Genomic DNA, 19,014 nt, shown 5'->3' with positions numbered 1-19,014 from the left:
CCTTTAATTTCGACAAACTTGAAATAGTGTCTATATCTCCACCTCTTAAAGGACCATTTTTCTTCTGAATGCTCTGCCATCCCGACCCTGTGCATCTGTTTTGCGTGTGTGTGTTTGCCGCACGCGCTATTCCGGGTTGCTTGTGAAATCACCGGCTGATTGGCTTACCAAGACACATGAATCTAACCCTCAGCCAATCACAATCACTTCCATCGCATCTCTCGAGGGGCTGCATTCAGGTAGGCCCGTTTCCCGACAATGGCGTACCGCAAGCAACACGTCACTTCCGTTCATTAATATTCATGACGTTAGCTACTGTTGCTAAGTAGGGACAAGACACCGTTTGTCCCTAATAGGAAATGAATGGAAATCGTGTACGAAGATGTTTACAGAATTAAACCTACCAATTCTCTCCGAAAAAGATGTGCCTGGTGCCAAATTCACTGGCAAAGATGTGGAAGAACATAAAAATGTTCAGTTAAAGAGATGGCTTTAGTGTCGAAGGCTGAAAAAGACGAAAAAAACGAGCCGACCTAAGCATAGCTTTAGCTTTTTTATCGACGCGACTGACAATGACATTCTCCTGTTTCAACAAGCTATCCTTTACCATCAGCCCTGTCTTTCTTACATATCTTCCGGTTGTCCAACGTCTCTTACCGTTCTTGGGGGTAATTCAGTTACCTTTGTGTAGCGATCGCAAATGCTACTCAGTGACAGCCAACGAACACTTTTAATTTTTTCATGATAACACATCCTAATCCTATGATTTATTTACACGTCTCCCTTACTAATGTTGTTTTATATATATATATATATATATATATATATATATATATATATATATATATATATATGTATATAAAGCAGAAACGGAAATTCTTTTCAGGTCATTCATTGTCAGACAGAAGCAGTACGGCACAACGTTACACTAAAAAATAAGTTAAAAATATAGAATAGATTCGCCGAGCTGGTGTTAAAGTCTGCGCAAGTTGATTTGGTCTTCACATTTTTACCTCCCGAGTTTTTGGTTTCCGGAAACGTATGAAGAAAACATCCTTCATGTGTCGTTACTGTCGTAATGTCTAGAGTCGTTTCTACAAGTTCCGAAAAAGCAGTGCGTGATCGGCATTTTCGTTTTTGAAAGATTACCGGCGAAAAGTAGCACTAATTGCGTTGTGTCTATGCGAGGGCGGGTCTATAATGTCCCACTTCGGCTTTACTTCCGCTTTACGGTGCGGTGTCACGGTCTAAAAATAGCCTGCGTGCGGTACGCCATTCACGTCACCTGCAAAGCGTCTGTCGTCCTCAAGCTGGAAGCAGAATTATTGCTGGCTGACAGTGGGAGATGGGAACGAGGCTAGCATCAGGTGTAGCAAACACAGAAACGTTACCAAACTTTGGAAAGCATTGTCTAATTGAATGAGCAGGGACAAACAGCTTGGAGTCAGAAGTACGTGCGCTATTCTCGAACCTGAACGCACCCCAAGTCTTGGATGACAAATCAACAGAGCAGAGTCTAGACTCGACACGGCTGGTTGTTCCTTCAATTTATTCAGAGTGAGTAACGCACCGCTTTTGACCGTCAGTAACGGTAACGGCGTTGTAACGGCGGAAAAAGTAATTAGTTAGATTACCCCGTTACTGAAAAAATAACGCTGTTACGTAACGGCGTTATTTTTAACGGCGTTACTCCCAACACTGCTTTTGACACCATCTCACCAGAAGGGGAAAAAATGGATTTCAAGATGATTTTTTAATAGCATGATTAACGCAAGGGCGTAGATTTGCATAGGTAGGGTAGGGACATGCCACTAGCAACTTTTCAGGATGCTCAAATTGTCCCCACAAACTTTAAAGCAACCTTATTGGCATTATATCATGACTTCAGTTATATAGGTAATTGAGTTTTTCTTTCCACATGTTGTATGGATAGAATTGAGCCGACTATTATTAAGTGAATTACTTTGATTATTTTCAGGCTGACATTTACCTCTTTTCACTTGCTGAATGTGCTAGTCCATTTTTTCCCTCAAACACTCATTTGATTGGCTGATGACATGACCCTCACACACATACACACGCACTCACAGCCCAGATAGAATACAACATGTCGACAACATGCCCTCCTCCGCCCCCTTCGAAAACGAGGGTAGCAGCAACCATTGTAGGTAGTGTAAAAATATGTCAATGTTGTGGAGGTGGGGAAAACAACACTAATTTTGCGAATAAAAGTCCGACCTACATCAGAGTTGGCATAACTTTAAACTGTATGAATTTGCTAACCTGCAAAACTCGCGTAGTAGCTGCTTAGAGAGAAGTGTTCTTCGGTACAGTACCTTGCAAAAGTATTCGGCCCCCTTGAACCTTGCAACCTTTAACCACATTTCAGGCTTCAAACATAAAGATATAAAATTTTAATTTTTTGTCAAGAATCAACAACAAGTGGGACACAATCGTGAAGTGGAACAAAATTTATTGGATAATTTAAACTTTTTTAACAAATAAAAAACTGAAAAGTGGGGCGTGCAATATTATTCGGCCCCCTTGCGTTAATACTTTGTAGCGCCACCTTTTGCTCCAATTACAGCTGCAGGTCTCATGGGGTGTGTTTCTATCAGTTTTGCACATCGAGAGACTGACATTCTTGCCCATTCTTCCTTGCAAAACAGCTCGAGCTCAGTGAGGTTGGATGGAGAGTGTTTGTGAACAGCAGTCTTCAGCTCTTTCCACAGATTCTCGATTGGATTCAGGTCTGGACTTTGACTTGGCCATTCTAACACCTGGATATGTTTATTTTTGAACCATTCCATTGTAGATTTGGCTTTATGTTTTGGATCATTGTCCTGTTGGAAGATAAATCTCCGTCCCAGTCTCAGGTCTTGTGCAGATACCAACAGGTTTTCTTCCAGAATGTTCCTGTATTTGGCTGCATCCATCTTCCCGTCAATTTTAACCATCTTCCCTGTCCCTGCTGAAGAAAAGCAGGCCCAAACCATGATGCTGCCACCACCATGTTTGACAGTGGGGATGGTGTGTTCAGGGTGATGAGCTGTGTTGCTTTTACGTCAAACATATCGTTTTGCATTGTGGCCAAAAAGTTCAATTTTGGTTTCATCTGACCAGAGCACCTTCTTCCACATGTTTGGTGTGTCTCCCAGGTGGCTTGTGGCAAACTTTAAACGAGACTTTTTATGGATATCTTTGAGAAATGGCTTTCTTCTTGCCACTCTTCCATAAAGGCCAGATTTGTGCAGTGTACGACTGATTGTTGTCCTATGGACAGACTCTCCCACCTCAGCTGTAGATCTCTGCAGTTCATCCAGAGTGATCATGGGCCTCTTGGCTGCATCTCTGATCAGTTTTCTCCTTGTTTGAGAAGAAAGTTTGGAAGGACGGCCGGGTGTTGGTAGATTTGCAGTGGTCTGATGCTCCTTCCATTTCAATATGATGGCTTGCACAGTGCTCCTTGAGATGTTTAAAGCTTGGGAAATCTTTTTGTATCCAAATCCGGCTTTAAACTTCTCCACAACAGTATCTCGGACCTGCCTGGTGTGTTCCTTGGTTTTCATAATGCTCTCTGCACTTTAAACAGAACCCTGAGACTATCACAGAGCAGGTGCATTTATATGGAGACTTGATTACACACAGGTGGATTCTATTTATCATCATCGGTCATTTAGGACAACATTGGATCATTCAGAGATTCTCACTGAACTTCTGGAGTGAGTTTGCTGCACTGAAAGTCAAGGGGCCGAATAATATTGCACGCCCCACTTTTCAGTTTTTTATTTGTTAAAAAAGTTTAAATTATCCAATAAATGTTGTTCCACTTCACGATTGTGTCCCACTTGTTGTTGATTCTTGACAAAAAAATTAAATTTCATATCTTTATGTTTGAAGCCTGAAATGTGGCGAAAGGTTGCAAGATTCAAGGGGGCCGAATACTTTTGCAAGGCACTGTATTTTTTCTACTGTTAACGTTAATTGTTAGAAATGTAGTGAACGGAGGTTTAACCCCTTCTCTCCAATTTTCATTCTTATTTTATTTATGTGGTCTTAAAGCAGCCCAAAGGAGCTTTCATTTTTTTTGTTGAGTTTGGTTGTGTCTGTGGACAAAAGCAGTAGTGTTTACCTGAACGAAGGTTCCATTTTTATTTTTGTTTGGTATTCCCGAACTAAGAGTTTTTTTCAGTTGTATTTAATTTCTTTATTTAGACAATGTTGAGTGGTCTTAAGACGATTTTTTTTTTTGTTTTTTTTTGTTGTTGTTGTTGTTTTTTTTGCATTCCCTGGTAATTAAGAGATTATTGTGTATGTTAATATAATTTAAATTCTGTTCAAATATTGCAATTTAAATTTGCAAAATAAAAAACAATCCAGTCTTTTATTCTGGAAGTGGTCAAAATGTTTCTTTAGTAGTTTTTTGAAAACTAAGGTAAGGTTTGAATCGAACGATGTATCACTTGAACTAATACATATGAACGTTAGTATAAGTCAATACAGATTTATTTTATATTGATCATTTAGCCTATCAATCAATTAGGTTCATATACGTGAGAAATGTATCCCTGACCCCCGTTCACCCAATCTGTTTGGTCTTATTAATGTCCCGTCCCCAGCAAAAAGTGTACATGCAGGTTATGCTGTTATATCGTCCCTACCAATGTTGGGACCAACCCTACGCCCTTGGATTAACGTAGTATGTTTTGCAAGAACTTTTACATAATATTGCTAATAAATATATGAATGGCATTCATGGAACTTTGTGAATCAGCATCACAGGCCACTTTTGAGTTGTGTTTGCGGTAGTGAAGTACCGGTACTCACTTTTTTTCTTCTAACTGAAGTAAAAGTACAAGTACAGGCAGTGCTGTCAACAGACTTGCAGGGGCCCGGGGACAACAGACCATTTTAGCCCCCCCCAACCCCACCCCTGCCACCAGCTTGTCACGGCAACATACACAGTACTTTTTAAAGCTTTGCAAGCAATGACAATGTAAATTTTCAAATTATTTAATTTGAGATGGACACTTAAATTTAACTGACCGTAATGTTATGTGACACAATATAAACAATTTCCATCTATTGTCCCATGTAGGCTACAATACAATACAACTGAGAGTGCTGGGGTGCAAAAAAAGGGAAAAAAATAGATATTTAAAATATTTAATATGTTAAAGTTTTTAAGTATATATCGAGGAGAACATAATATTTAATCAGACAATGATTTAAATAAAAAAGAAGCATCTTAATGTAAAGTCAGATAAATTAAGGGTAATTCAGGGGCCTCTATGGTCCTAAGGCCCGGGACAACATAACCAGTTGCCCCACCCCTCTCGACGAGAGAAAGAATTACTTTTTTAAATTTTAATTTTAATTAATTATTAGTACAAGTTCAAGTATCTAAGAAAAAAATACTCAAGTAAAAGTACAAAAGTACTTGCTTTTTTACTTTCCAAGTAAAAAGTTTCTCCCAATGCAAAAATGTAACAGTGATCCCTCGCTACTTCGTGCTTCAAACTTTGCGCCATCAATCCATTGCGTTTTTTTTTCCCAATTAAAAAAATAAATAAATTCATGCAGTAGTTTATAGAGCAATCAAGTAGTCTCTCACTCTCGCTACTGCCGCTTATGTTGGTTACGCAGTGCACTGAAGATGCTTATTAAAGTTAACGATGGTTAACAGACGTTAAGATTTGATCTTGCCAGAGATGCTTGGAAGCCGAAACTTCAAAGCGCCGCATGCCTCAGTCATCTTTTAACTTGTTAAACAGTTGCTGTGGCAACTCATTGTATGTAAGTGAGCAGCTTGAGCGGATTTGAGTGGACTCACTCAATGAAGCATTTAAATAAGGACAAGCATTTTTCTACTTTATTCTTGTTTAGAAATAATTCAGTGGGACAGTAACATGTTTAAAACATATAAAAATTACAACATTTGAAGTGCTTAAAAACTATTTACTAAAATATGTATACACATAAAAGTTTTTGTTTTGTTTTGTTTTTTTGTAATTATACATTGGGAAAAAAGTGAAAAAAAACTTGTCATATGTATCTTTCCAATGCTAAATCTGCACACACACACCCAAAAGTTTTTTGGGTGGGGGTGGGGTTGTCCTACTTCGCGGTTTTTCCACTATTCGCGGTGGGTTCTGGTCCCCATTAACCGAGAAAAACGAGGGATCACTGTATATGCATGGATACAGAGATCTGAGTCAATTTTCAAAGAAAGAACCAGAAAATTCATTGACTGCTCAGTTTTATTTAAAACCGTCCAGAATGGAAAAAACAAGCAATAAAATTGACTGCACTGTAAACAGAAGCTTAACAAGCTCCGCAACTCCAAAACTTAGCTTAATGGCGGGTTGCAGGCAACTGTCAGGTGCATATCACAACCTACTGTATAAGAGTGTCATGTTTTTTATTGGCCAATATCTTTTTCACCTGCCTAATCTTGCTTGTAAATGGTGTTATACTTGTATAGTGCTTTTCCATCTTTCATGGCCCTCAAAGCGCTTTACACTACATCGTCATCCAACTACTGTTGACGCAGCACCAGGAGCAAACTGGGGTTCAGTATCTTGCTCAAAGATGCTTAGACGAGTTCATCAGGGCAGAGAATCGAACCCACAACCACTGAGAGGGGGGACAACTACCACTGATATGCGCAGTGACGTCATCCCATGACTACTTCATTGTAGTCGGGAAAAAGTTGTTCTAAAAAGAAGAGTAAAAAGTACAGATACCTGCTGTAAAATGTAATGAAGTAAAAGTAAAAAGTACCATTTCATATTTGTACTCAAGTAAATCACAGATACACAAAAATGTACTTAAGTACAGTAACGAAGTATTTTTACTTCGTTGCATTCCACCACTGGTTTGCGGACACCGAGCTGATGCAACAAGGGGCCCCTCTTAGTGCACGGGCCTCTTCCCATTAAAGAAGAAGAAAAAAAAAGAGAATAAAGTGAAATGATTTCAAAAGAAAACATTGCTACTTTGAAAGAATAAAATTATATATCATTTAGGAAGATATGATTTAAGTGTTTAGGTGTTTTTTTTTTTTAATGAAAAATATATTTTTTTATTTTTTAAATTCCTAAAATGCTTTAAAATAGTCAATGTTTAAAGGAATTAAGTTGACATCTCTGTTTTTTCTTTTCTTTCATTCATGTCATTAAATGGAATTATTTTAAAGAAAAACATTGAATAACTTGTATTTTTAAAAAAAAGAAAATAACTGTAGTTTTTTTTTTTTTTTTTTTAGAGGATATCGTTCAAATTTCTAAAATGCTTTGAAATAAAGTCATTTTGAAAACATTTATATTGACATTTTTAATGATGATGAAATGTGCATGATGGTAAAAAAAACAAAAAACAAATCAAACAAAGAACTTGTGTGATTTTTTAAAATGTTTTAATTAAAGTCATTTCCTGAGATTAAATTTGAATTATTTTATGGAAAATATTGCTCGATTGAAATAATACATTTTTATTTTATTTATTTTATTTTTAAAATAAATTTATCACTATAAAAACAGGCATTTTTAAGGTAAAAAAGTACATTGAAAAAAATGAACCCTTTTGATTTTTATTGTCATATCATTAGATATTAAAATCATTAGATATTAAAAACAGTGCTGCATTGAAAGAATAAAATTTAAGCTTTAAACAAAAATATGACAAAATCATTTTGGGGATTTTTTTTTCCAGTCGTCAAGATGAAAAGTGCATATTAGAGTTTAAAAAAACCAAAAAAAAACAACCTTCTTGTATTTTTTCCTAAATCATGAAATTTAGAGTGCAATAATTTTAAAGATAAACATTGCTACATTGAAAGACTGAAGTGAGATTTTTTTTTTTAACAAATGTATTCGTTTACACGAATTATTCCCTCCATCAATTTTTTGTTGTTGTTTACAGAAACTCTGCGGTACAAACTACCCGCTGAGCATCTGCTTCATCGTCGTCAACGAGTTCTGCGAACGTTTCTCCTACTATGGCATGCGAGGTAACCCAAAAAAAAAAAACCACGTCACATTCTTCCCAAAATGTTTTTAATTCAGTCACTGGATTGACGGTGATCTGTCCAACGTGACAACGAGTGAGATGACAATCCATGAAGTTGACAAAACATCACCATTTGGGAGTGTCGACAAAAAGCAACTCATGATCGACACATGCTAGTGAATCGACATCCTTTCTCACGAAATTCATTCCTCTTATTTTGTAAAAAAAAGTGTCATCTGCATCAAAAATAACTGGATTATTACCAACTCAAACACACAAGTATTGAAATGAGTCACTTCATTTAACACTGTCTCTGAGTCATTTCACTTACAGTGGGGCAAATAAGTATTTAGTCAACCACTAATTGTGCAAGTTCTCCCACTTGAAAATATTACAGAGGCCTGTAATTGTCAACATGGGTAAACATCAACCATGAGAGACAGAATGTGGAAAAAAGAAACAGAAAATCACATTGTTTGATTTTTAAATAATTTATTTGCAAATCATGGTGGAAAATAAGTATTTGGTCAATACCAAAAGTTCATCTCAATACTTTGTTATGTACCCTTTGTTGGCAGTAACGAAGGCCAAAGGTTTTCTGAAACTCTTCACAAGCTTTTCACACACTGTTTCTGGTATTTGGGCCCATTCCTCCATGCAGATCTCCTCTAGAGCAGTGATGTTTTGGGGCTGTCGTTGGGCAACACAGACTTTCAACTCCCTCCACAGATTTTCTTTGGGGTTGAGATCTGGAGACTGGCTAGGCCACTCCAGGACCTTGAAATGCTTCTTACGAAGCCACACCTTTGTTGCCCTGTGTTGTGTGCTGTGCTGTGTGTTTGGGATTATTGTCATGCTGAAAGACCCAGCCATGTCTCATCTTCAATGCCCTTGCTGACGAAAGGAGATTTCCACTCAAAATCTCTCGATACATGGCCCCATTCATTCTTTCCTTTACACAGATCAGTTGTCCTGGTCCCTTTGCAGAAAAATAGCCCCAAAGCATGATGTTTCCACCCCCATGCTTCACAGTGGGTATGGTGTTCTTCGGATGCAATTAAATATCCTTTCTCCTCCAAACACGAGAACCTGTGTTTCTACCAAAGAGTTCTATTTTGGTTTTAATCTGACCATAACACATTCTCCCAGTCCTCTTCTGGTTCATCCAAATGCTCTCTAGCGAACCGCAGACGGGCCTGGACGTGTACTTTCTTCAGCAGGGGGACACGTCTGGTAGTGCAGGATTTGAGTCCCTGGCGGCGGATTGTGTTACTGATAGGAGCCTTTGTTACTGTGGTCCCAGCTCTCTGTAGGTCATTCACTAGGTCCCCCGCTGTGGTTCTGGGATTTTTGCTCACCGTTCTTGTTATCATTTTGACACCACGGGGTGAGATCTTGCATGGAGCCCCAGATCGAGGGAGATGATCAGTGGTCTTGTATGTCTTCCATTTTCTAATAATTGCTCCCACAGTTTATTTCTTTACACCAAGCGTTTTACCTATAGGTCTACAATTTTGTGTCTGGTGTCCTTCGACAGCTCTTTGGTCTTGGACATAGTGGAGTTTGGAGTGTGACTGACTGAGGTTGTGGACAGGTGTCTATTATACCGATAATGAGTTAAAACAGGTGCCAATAATACAGGTAATGAGTGGAGCCTCGTTAGACCTCGTTAGAAGAAGTTAGACCGCTTTGACAGCCAGAAATCTTGCTTGTTTGTAGGTAGGGATGTCCCGATCCAGGTTTTTGCACTTCCGATCCGATACCGATATTGTTTTGCACTTCCGATCCGATACCGATACTGGCCGATACCGATACCGGCCTGATATCTGAGCATGTATTAAAGTTTAAAGTTATTTAGCCTCCTTACTTAGTTGTCAGACTCATTTTGAAAAGGGTTTTAGTACTCTTGATAACAACTAGCCAGCTGAATTAGGTGAGTTTGAATAACACACAACGGTTGGTAACAAGAAACTGACCTGTTTATTCAGTGACAAACACAAAACATTATAAATAACAAACAGAAATGGCATAGTCAGTCAGTAAAACGTGCAAATAATATTGTAAACTGTCTTAAAAAAAGCAAAACACACAAACAACCTCAGTGGAAAATCCCCCCCCCCCATTAGATGCTTTTAATGTTTCGTGCATTAGTTACAATAATTGTATAAAAAGCCTCCCAGGTTTAAATAAACGACTATTCAGTATCAAGTTAACATTTTAAAACAGTAAATAAAATACTCAAGTCTCCATTCTGTATCAGCAGCTTTAAACTACATTCAGTTCATTTAATTTTGCGAATCAACTGTTAAGTTGTTAAAATTGCTCCCGTTATTTCCCTTCTGTCTACCTTCGACATGTGAATGTTTTAAAACTGTTTTGAAGATAGATTCAAGTCAAGATTTTGCCGATTTAGGAGTATTTTAGATAAAAAATGAATTAGGTTCGCTTGGAAGGTTCACAACAGCCTACTAGGGAAGTCTTCTGCTTTAAGATGGCGGATGTTTACCAACGCATCTAGTTTTCAATGTTGCTAACGCAGTCGAGTCTGTCGTTTTGCATCTATTTCTATATACATATGATATCTATTATCTCCAGTAAAATGACGTTGACGTAGTTTGTAACGGCTGTCAGCAGCGGTCAGGTATTCTTGTGTTTTTTATCCAGCGGCATGAGTTGAGCTAAAGCCGTGAGTTGAGCATTGGCATTACCCGGGTCTATGACAAGCATGATGTTTACTCTCATTTCTCATTGCGTCCCGAAGACCGCGCTGTGTATTAGTTCCGCTTTACTTGACATATTTTAATAATCGGAATTTGGATGTTTGTGAATCGTTCTCGAATCTTCCACGGCCGAATCGCCCAAGGATGTAATGACGGCTGGGCATGTTGTACCGTGGTTCTAAGTGTTGGATGGTGCGTCTTTACTCACGAGAGATAATGGCGCGTCATCCAGAATGAATTCTTCGGCAATGACTCTTGTTATTCCCTGGGCTGTCCAGTGCCAGTTTGTCACGCATAGCAAAAGTTTCTGCCAGTGTTAGTTGCGTAGGACCTTTCTTTTTGTCTTCGGTTTTCTTAACATACTCCTTATATTGTTTGTGGTGGTATTTCGCTAAATGCTTGATTAGGTTGGTTGTATTAAAACTAGGGCTGTCAAAATTATCGCGTTAACGCGCGGTAATTAATTTTTTAAATTAATCACGTTAAAATATTTGACGCAATTAACGCACATATGCCGCTCAGACAGTATTCTGCCTTTTGGTAAGTTTTACAGCAAGGTTTTTTTGTGCTGTCTAACAGCGAACTCTTGTGGTCGCTTTGCGACATGGTTTATTGTTTTCTTTCCAGTTCATTATGGCTGCACGACGTCTTGGGCTGATAATGTTGTGCTTATATGATCCTTGGACAAGATTTGTCCGTAAGTATGGTTGTTGTAAAGAATGTACATATTATGTTAGTAAGCGAAATGTTATATTTTTTGTATGAGACGTTTTTTGTTTATGTTTAGAGAACCTGTATAGCGTGCTAAGCTAACGTTGTTGCTAATGCAATGCTTGTGTACTTTTTTTTTTGTAGTTTCACTACGGTCTAAAGAGGACAGTGGTTTGAGGCCATTTTATTAATAAATCAGATGAAAAAGGAAGAAGTCTGAATATTAAGGCGTCGTTCACTAGCTGTCTAGCTTTGGAAAAAGTAGACGCTTCGGAGTGAGGACAGCATAGACAGATTTAAATGACAGTAGAGTGAAATGCCTACTACAGTCCTTATGTACCGTATGTTGAATGTATATATCCATCTTGTGTCTTATCTTTCCATTCCAACAAATTATTTTACAGAATATATATATAATTTACAGAAAAATATGGCATATTTTATAGATGGTTTGAATTGCGATTAATTGCGATTAATTAATTTTTAAGCTGTAATTAACTCGATTAAAAATTTTAATCGTTTGACAGCCCTAATTAAAACTTCTTACAGCTTTACCACCACGCTTGACTTTATTGTGGCGGACCGGACCTTCAAAAAAACTGGATCGGAAGTCTGGATCGTGTGTTGGCCGATCCGATACCGATGCGAATTTTTTTGCCCATATCGGCGTTCGATCCGATCCAAATATCGGATCGGGACATCTCTATTTGTAGGAGACCAAATACTTATTTTGCTCTCTAATTTGGAAATAAATTCTTTAAAAATCAAACAATGCGATTTTCTGTTGTTTTTTTTCTCCAAATTCTGTCTCTAATGGTTGAGGTTTACCCATGTTGACAATTACAGGCCTCTCTAATCTTATCAAGTAGGAGAACTTGCACATTTGGTGGTTGACTAAATACTTATTTGCCCCTCTGTAACTCTGTCAGTGCTACTGACAATGATAGACGTCCAACAAATGAGTTAACAATAACATGTTAGCTCCAAATGACATAGTTTTTTTTATTATTATTATTTTGCTCCGTGAAACGCACGCTCAACTGGTTCCAAACTCAGCTGATAAAAATTCTAAACTAAAGATGAAGATAATTTGCCTATCCAGCCTTCAGGGAGATTTTGCACCCGTGATGACAAACAGGATTGTTGAACTAGCTAAATAAAACAGCTCATTTAATAATTATACAGCCAAATGCAAATTGTGTCTGGAATGAATGCTGACTTACACCGCAAACTTCCGAAATGCTTGCTCATCGGCACCATCCCGGAACGCCGCGATTGTTTCGCAAACAGGATTCGCGGATTTTTTTGGAAAAGTCTTCAGGCCCAAAACATCTCAGGTAGCGCTTAGAGGTGTATTAATTAATCGATCGGAATAAGTTTATTAATCGGTAAAGCACAATTGAGTCAAAATGATCAAAACGCAAAACATTGATCAGTGTTGTTTTTCGTCTTTTGAACAAAAATACTTATTAGTCTTAGACACATTTTAGTCGTTTCAAAATGTGTTCGTCTTCCTCTAGATTTAGTCGACGAAATCTCAAATTTTGTTTACTTTTAGTCGACAATTACTCAAAATGTTTTCGTCTGTGAGATTTAAAAGTTTTAGTCCAAAAATAAATAAAGGTTTCCAATAATTTGGAATGAATACAGACAGATGAGCACATATTGTAGCATCTACAAGGACAACGCCACCCAGATAGAAAAAAAATAATTAACTGGAGCGGACATGGGCCAGATGAACTGCAAATTTCAGCCCAATTTCGTAAAACGGATCCGCCCCTAAGTCTTTTTGAACAATGGCCCAAACTCAGTAGGGAGTCACTTGCCGGATTAGCAACCAGTTTTGGGCCAGAACTGGTTTAGCAAAAAAATAGATTTTGGCGCTTAAACAACTTCATGCAAAGAGTAAATTACAAGCATCGGGTCATATTTTCTCAATACTGGCGTTAATCGATTCTTGCAAATGAATTCGTCAAATATCGGCGTTCTGTCAACGTAACATGGATGTTGCTGACGATCCTTGTTTTTTGTCTTTGGTGCATCAGCGGTGCTGACGTTGTACTTTTTGACATACCTGGATTGGGACCACGACCTTTCCACGGCCGTGTACCATGCTTTTACCAGCCTTTGCTATTTCACGCCCGTCCTGGGGGCCATCATCGCCGACTCCTGGCTGGGGAAGTTCAAGTCAGTTCTTTCTCAATCCATTTCATGCCCTTTGTTGTTCCATTTGTTACCCTTTTAACACTCACCCTGTTGCTGTGAACCTCCCCTTATACTCCTTAGGTGCCTTTTTTTCCACTTTTAACAACCTTTATCTATTAATTCCGCCAGTCTAACTTTTACCATCTCCCTTTTAATTAACCCGTTTCTTATTTGTCCATCCTTTATCCAATGTTTGGAACCCTATGCTGTCCCCCTTTACATTCCATTTGTCCCCATGTCATTTATGTTTGTCCCTTACCCCCTTATCCCTCCTTTGTGCCCTCTTAGCTGACTTAATCCTTTATACACACATTTTAATACTATGAAATTTTAAAACGTTTGTTTTTTATTCATTTGATTATCTAATTTATTTACTTATTTTTATTATTTAGTAACGCTTAATTTTTAAATGTACTCTTTTTTTTTTGGACATATGCAAGAAGAAAAAAATACGAAAAATAAAAAAACAAACAAAAAGCTATTTAAAAAAATCACAAAAAAACAATGAGACTAGGGCTGTCCCAAACGACTAATTTTCTCCCGATTAGTCAGCCGACTATTTTTATGATTAGCTGACTAATCTAATAATTAATTTATTTTATCTATTTATTTTTTACTAATTTAGCAATGAAATTTTTGTTGACGCTTATCAATTCCCAAAAACTTATCGGAACACTTAAATTATTTATTAAAGTACAAATAAATACATAAATAACAATAAATCACAAATAAACAATGAGTTCAAATGCTGATAGAATTAACCAGTGCAAAAGAATTGAATGTAAACAGATTCAGAACACTTGACTTTCCAACAGGATTCAAAACAATTCTTAAAAAAAACACCTAGCATTAATATTATAGTATAGTGCTATATATAATAGTATTATAATAATTATAATAATTATTCATTGCCAATCAGATTTTTCATAAAGGGTGTCATTTTAAAGGTATTCTTAGTGTAGAATCTGAATTCTGAAGTATGTGGGATTAACTCCAGAAATCGCTATTTATATGACGAACATGACGTGCTTTTATTTTGAAATGTTCACCGGAAGTACGTTCGCTAAACCGCTAACTTCAGCTTTACACTCTGCAAAAAAAGCACTTTTTGTCATTGCATGTAGATGTAGTGTCAGTAATAGATTTTTTTTGGTCATTTTTTTTCGTTTGCAAATGCTGCTAACCAGTGATTTTTCATGTTTGAAGTGTCACCTTTTAACCGCAAGTTTGCTTTCATGAGACGATTGCCAGTGTTTTATAGCAAGTAAGTTGCCTTTTTCCCCCCATTCACCTCCGTGTAGCAGTGCTAACGTTACAGTGTTTAATATAGATGTGTTTTCTTATTATGTATGTCTGATCGTTAATTCTACAGCGTGTTGATAAGAGAAAGGAACTGGAGTCTCATATGCCATCAGCACGCACGCACCAATGTATGGACGCACCCACGTGCGCAGCGATAGAAGGCAGCCGTGAAAATTACCGCCCCCATTTTTATTTGCCGTGCGATAAATGGACTCATTGCATATCGTGACAGGCTTAGCAACTTCAATAAAACATGTCGTTAGTTAGTTAGATGGACTTACAAACTGGGTGACGGCGCTTTAGGTGTTTATTCACGGCCGACGTGCAGCCAAGCTTGGCATTGAAGAGACAGGACACAAGAGTGTACCCTCCTTTGTTTCTTTGAAATAAGTCAATGTTTTGGACACTCTGGTGCGCTTTTTTGGCTTTGTGCCGCTTTCCCCGTTTGCATACAGAGCGTCTGACATTCTGAACTTTCCACACATATATTTTTTTAACCCTTCATTAACCGTCGACGGGATGTTGTGCTCGTCGACGGATTTACGTCATCGATGACGTCGACTGTCGACTAGTCGGGACAGCTCTAAATGAGACACTTAAAGGGTATCACGGATAGAAAGACATGTAGTTCTTAAAAGATAAATGTTAGTACGAGTTATCATAATTTTATATTAAACCCCCTCTTAATGTTTTCATTTTAATAAAATTTGTAAAATTATTTCAACTAGCAAGTCATCATTGTTGTTGATGTCGCAGGACGGTGACATGTGTACGCTGCCGGGCTTCCACAGTGTCACTCATTAACTACATAAATATGTCATCGGTTCTGCCCTTCCGATTTAAACCCACATGAAAACGTTGACGCAGTTTGCTTCTATCGAGACGTATAAGGGGCTCCGTGGCGTACATAAAAGCAGATGTCCAGATTGTTGATCATTCTGCCGGTGTTCTCAGATTTATCAGACTTATCAGTTGTTGCTCCCAAAGCTTGCTTCCCAGTGAATAAGTGACACGGAAAACGGATAAATATATTAAACTTAATTTGATTGCTGTGTCACAATATACAAACTATGACACTGGGAGCCATTATCAGGTGTCTTAGCTTCTCAACATACAATTGAACATAAGGCACAATGGACCCGTACTGGGGAATAGAAGGAAAACTACGGCGTCAGTCAAGGGACAAAACCCACTCATTGGCTTGATATCTAATTGATTTAAAACTCGCCATTGACACCTTGTGGCGTATTTCAATCACTAACTTACATAGTTAAAGAGTGAAACTGTGGAAGTGCAGCAGCGTGCCCATGCGACGTCACCGCCCTGCGACATCAACAACAATGGCGATTTACTAGTTAATTTTTTTATTTAAAATTTCACAAATTTTACTAAAACGAAAACATTAAGAGGAGTTTTAATATAAAATTATTATCTTTTAAGAACTACTGTACATGTCTTTTTATCTAAGGTTCCCTTTACGATAACAACAATAGTCAATACAATAATAATAATAACAGAATTTACTCAGTATGCCCCAGGATGAAGCATTTACTTATTAAAACCCGCCCCCTTTCTCTGTTTCTCAACTATCAGTCCGTCATATTAATACCACAAATAAATAGCCATTTACATAAGATGAAAAAAAAACCTAGATAAAAAAAAAAAACAAGTTAAAAATGGTGCTGCACAGTTGAGTTGTTAGCACATTCTCCTCACGGTTCTAAGATCAAGGGTTCAATCGGATCAAACCAGGGTGGGATTTCTCCAGCTACTCTGGTTTCCTTCCACATCCCAAAAACATGCTACATGCAACATACATGCTAGGCTGACTGACCACTTCAAATTGTCTCAAAGTGCCCTCGTTGTGCATTGCATTTGGCTGGTAACCAATTCAGGGTGTATCCCTACAACCACGTGGCTCCCTCTACTGTTAACTCAGAACCTACAATAAATCCGCAGTTAAATAATGTAAATATTCAGCCTGAGAGAAAAAAAATACAGAAATAGGGCTTCAAGGATTGACGCGTAAACATCGAGAATGTACATACAATATTTAATTGCAATCTATGCACGAATAACGGAAGAGTACCAATTTTAGTTGGTGAACAAGAACAGTATGAAAAAAATCAAGTAAGATTGTAAGACCGTCTTCCATGCGGTTTAAACCGCACAAAGACAATAAGGAAATTACTAAGGGTGTAACGGTACATGTATTTGTAATGAACCGTTCGGTACGGGGTGCTCAGTTCGGAACGGAGGCGTACCGAACGAGTTTCTGACGTAATGTAACTCTTACTTTTCGAGGCTGTGAGTCGATCGGGTTACAGTTTCTTTGTGTAGATTATATATACTCCGTCTTCTCTACTGTAATGAGGACCAACACGGTAGGACAGTATATAACCCAGAAACATCAACGGCGCGACAACGTGGCCGCCGTGAGAACGCAGTGAAACGCGGGCGTTAAAGTCAATCAGCCAATGCACACCAGTCGCACTGCAGCCACGTGTTAGACGCGTCACAGAAGCGGCTCAATGCGGCACACGCGTAAAGAACGGCAGAGTTTATTATTTGACGCGAGATGCGGCCCTCCTGCGTCAATACTACTAGCTAGGATCGGGCAGACCGTAAGTCACTCGTGTAAAAATACTGTGGATCCGGTCAATTTTCAAACTAATATGCAATGGTAACCCACGAATTGAGTCCATCAGATCTTAAATAATAAGAATAAGACACAGAACCTGCTTACACAATTAAATTTATTACCGTAATTTCTGTGTGGCACTTTAACTTGAGAAAATCCACCAATAAAGCATTTGAAAACCGTTCATAAGAAAAAAAAAAAGATTTATTGAGGCATTTCATTTGTAAAATACATGTTAAAATCTTTGTCACTAGGATTGCTTTTCTCTTTAGCACAAGACTTCTTTTTTCTTCTTTCAGAAAGAAAGCTGACGTTGAAGTTGGACTATTATCTTTAAATACCCGCTACTTTTTGAGAAGAATTCTACTTTTGTATAGGCTAATGTTCCTATTGTTGAAAGCACAAAAGTGTGTAATAAATAAATACCACATTTATATTTTGCATTTTTTTTTCTTACTGTACTGAAAATGAATCGAGGTACGTACCGAACCGAGATTTTTGTGTACCGTTACACCTCTAGAAATTACAATTATAAATAATCATTAGTGACCCTTTAGGGGGGTCTGGGGACATGCCCCCCCGGGAGAATTTTTTTTTTTTTTTCACATTTGATTGTAAAATGCATCAATTTCGTGCACTTTTAGAGAAAAATGAAGCGGCTATGAAGCACTACACATTGTATTACTATACATTTTAACTTGAATACTCACTGAGAAATTAACAGCACAGTCCAGGTCTCATTTTAGAACCAGAAAAGGCAGGAGACTGCCTAAAGCACAAAGAAAACATGGTATGATTTATGATAAATCACAATTAAATGAGGCTGTAATTATACATTTTAACTTGAATACTCACTGAGAAATGAACAGAACACTCTCAGGATCTCTATGTAGAACCAGAAAAAGGCAGGAGACTACTTCTTCTGAATTAATATTGCTGCTGTGTGTGCATACGTTGTTTACAGCTAAAATATTTTTTCTCAGGAGAGGGATAGCAGGACTAGCATACTGTAACTTGACATGGTTGCAAACGGGGACATGGACGAGCTGGCACTAACCCTTTAATTGCCATTTATTTCATTTAAAATGTAGCTACCTGGTGGATAACAATTGCCAATATACCTAGCAAGTAACCTCTGCTTATCCCTATTTACTTGCCCTTCGCTTGTCTGGGGAACTTCCGCCAGCTCATCATTACCCTCTCCCTGCACCGGCTGCACGTGAGAGCGGCTGTCGCTCCCACTCTCACCATCGCTCTGGGCTGAGCTGTTGCTAGCCGGCGTGGCCGTTGCAGCCAGAACATGTGTGTCAACTCGTGACATTTCGATGCTTCACTCTTGAGTTTCTTCAGTTTTTTTCTCTCTAGCCTTCTCCGCGCCACCCTTCTCTTCATTTTTTGCCACCACCATCCATATTGTTTATCCAT

At 38.1% G+C, this 19,014-nt stretch overlaps 1 protein-coding gene across 2 annotated transcripts in view; it reads left to right on the top strand.

Annotated features, from left to right (window-relative positions):
• slc15a2 (solute carrier family 15 member 2) overlaps positions 1–19,014 on the top strand; it is a 48,858-nt gene that overhangs the window by 1,717 nt on the left and 28,127 nt on the right. Inside the window, exons 2-3 of one of the 2 annotated variants that reach the window (XM_057851752.1) lie at positions 7,924–8,011; positions 13,487–13,628. In XM_057851752.1, coding sequence (XP_057707735.1) covers positions 7,924–8,011; positions 13,487–13,628 — 230 coding nt within the window. Of the gene's footprint in view, positions 1–7,923; positions 8,012–13,486; positions 13,629–14,772; positions 14,911–19,014 lie in introns of those variants that run through there. The other variant, XM_057851753.1, reaches the window with a different exon arrangement.

Source organism: Corythoichthys intestinalis, chromosome 12 (assembly GCF_030265065.1).
Source record: "Corythoichthys intestinalis isolate RoL2023-P3 chromosome 12, ASM3026506v1, whole genome shotgun sequence".
NCBI classification, from domain to species: domain Eukaryota; kingdom Metazoa; phylum Chordata; class Actinopteri; order Syngnathiformes; family Syngnathidae; genus Corythoichthys; species Corythoichthys intestinalis.
This window is presented reverse-complemented; position numbering and strand designations above follow the sequence as displayed.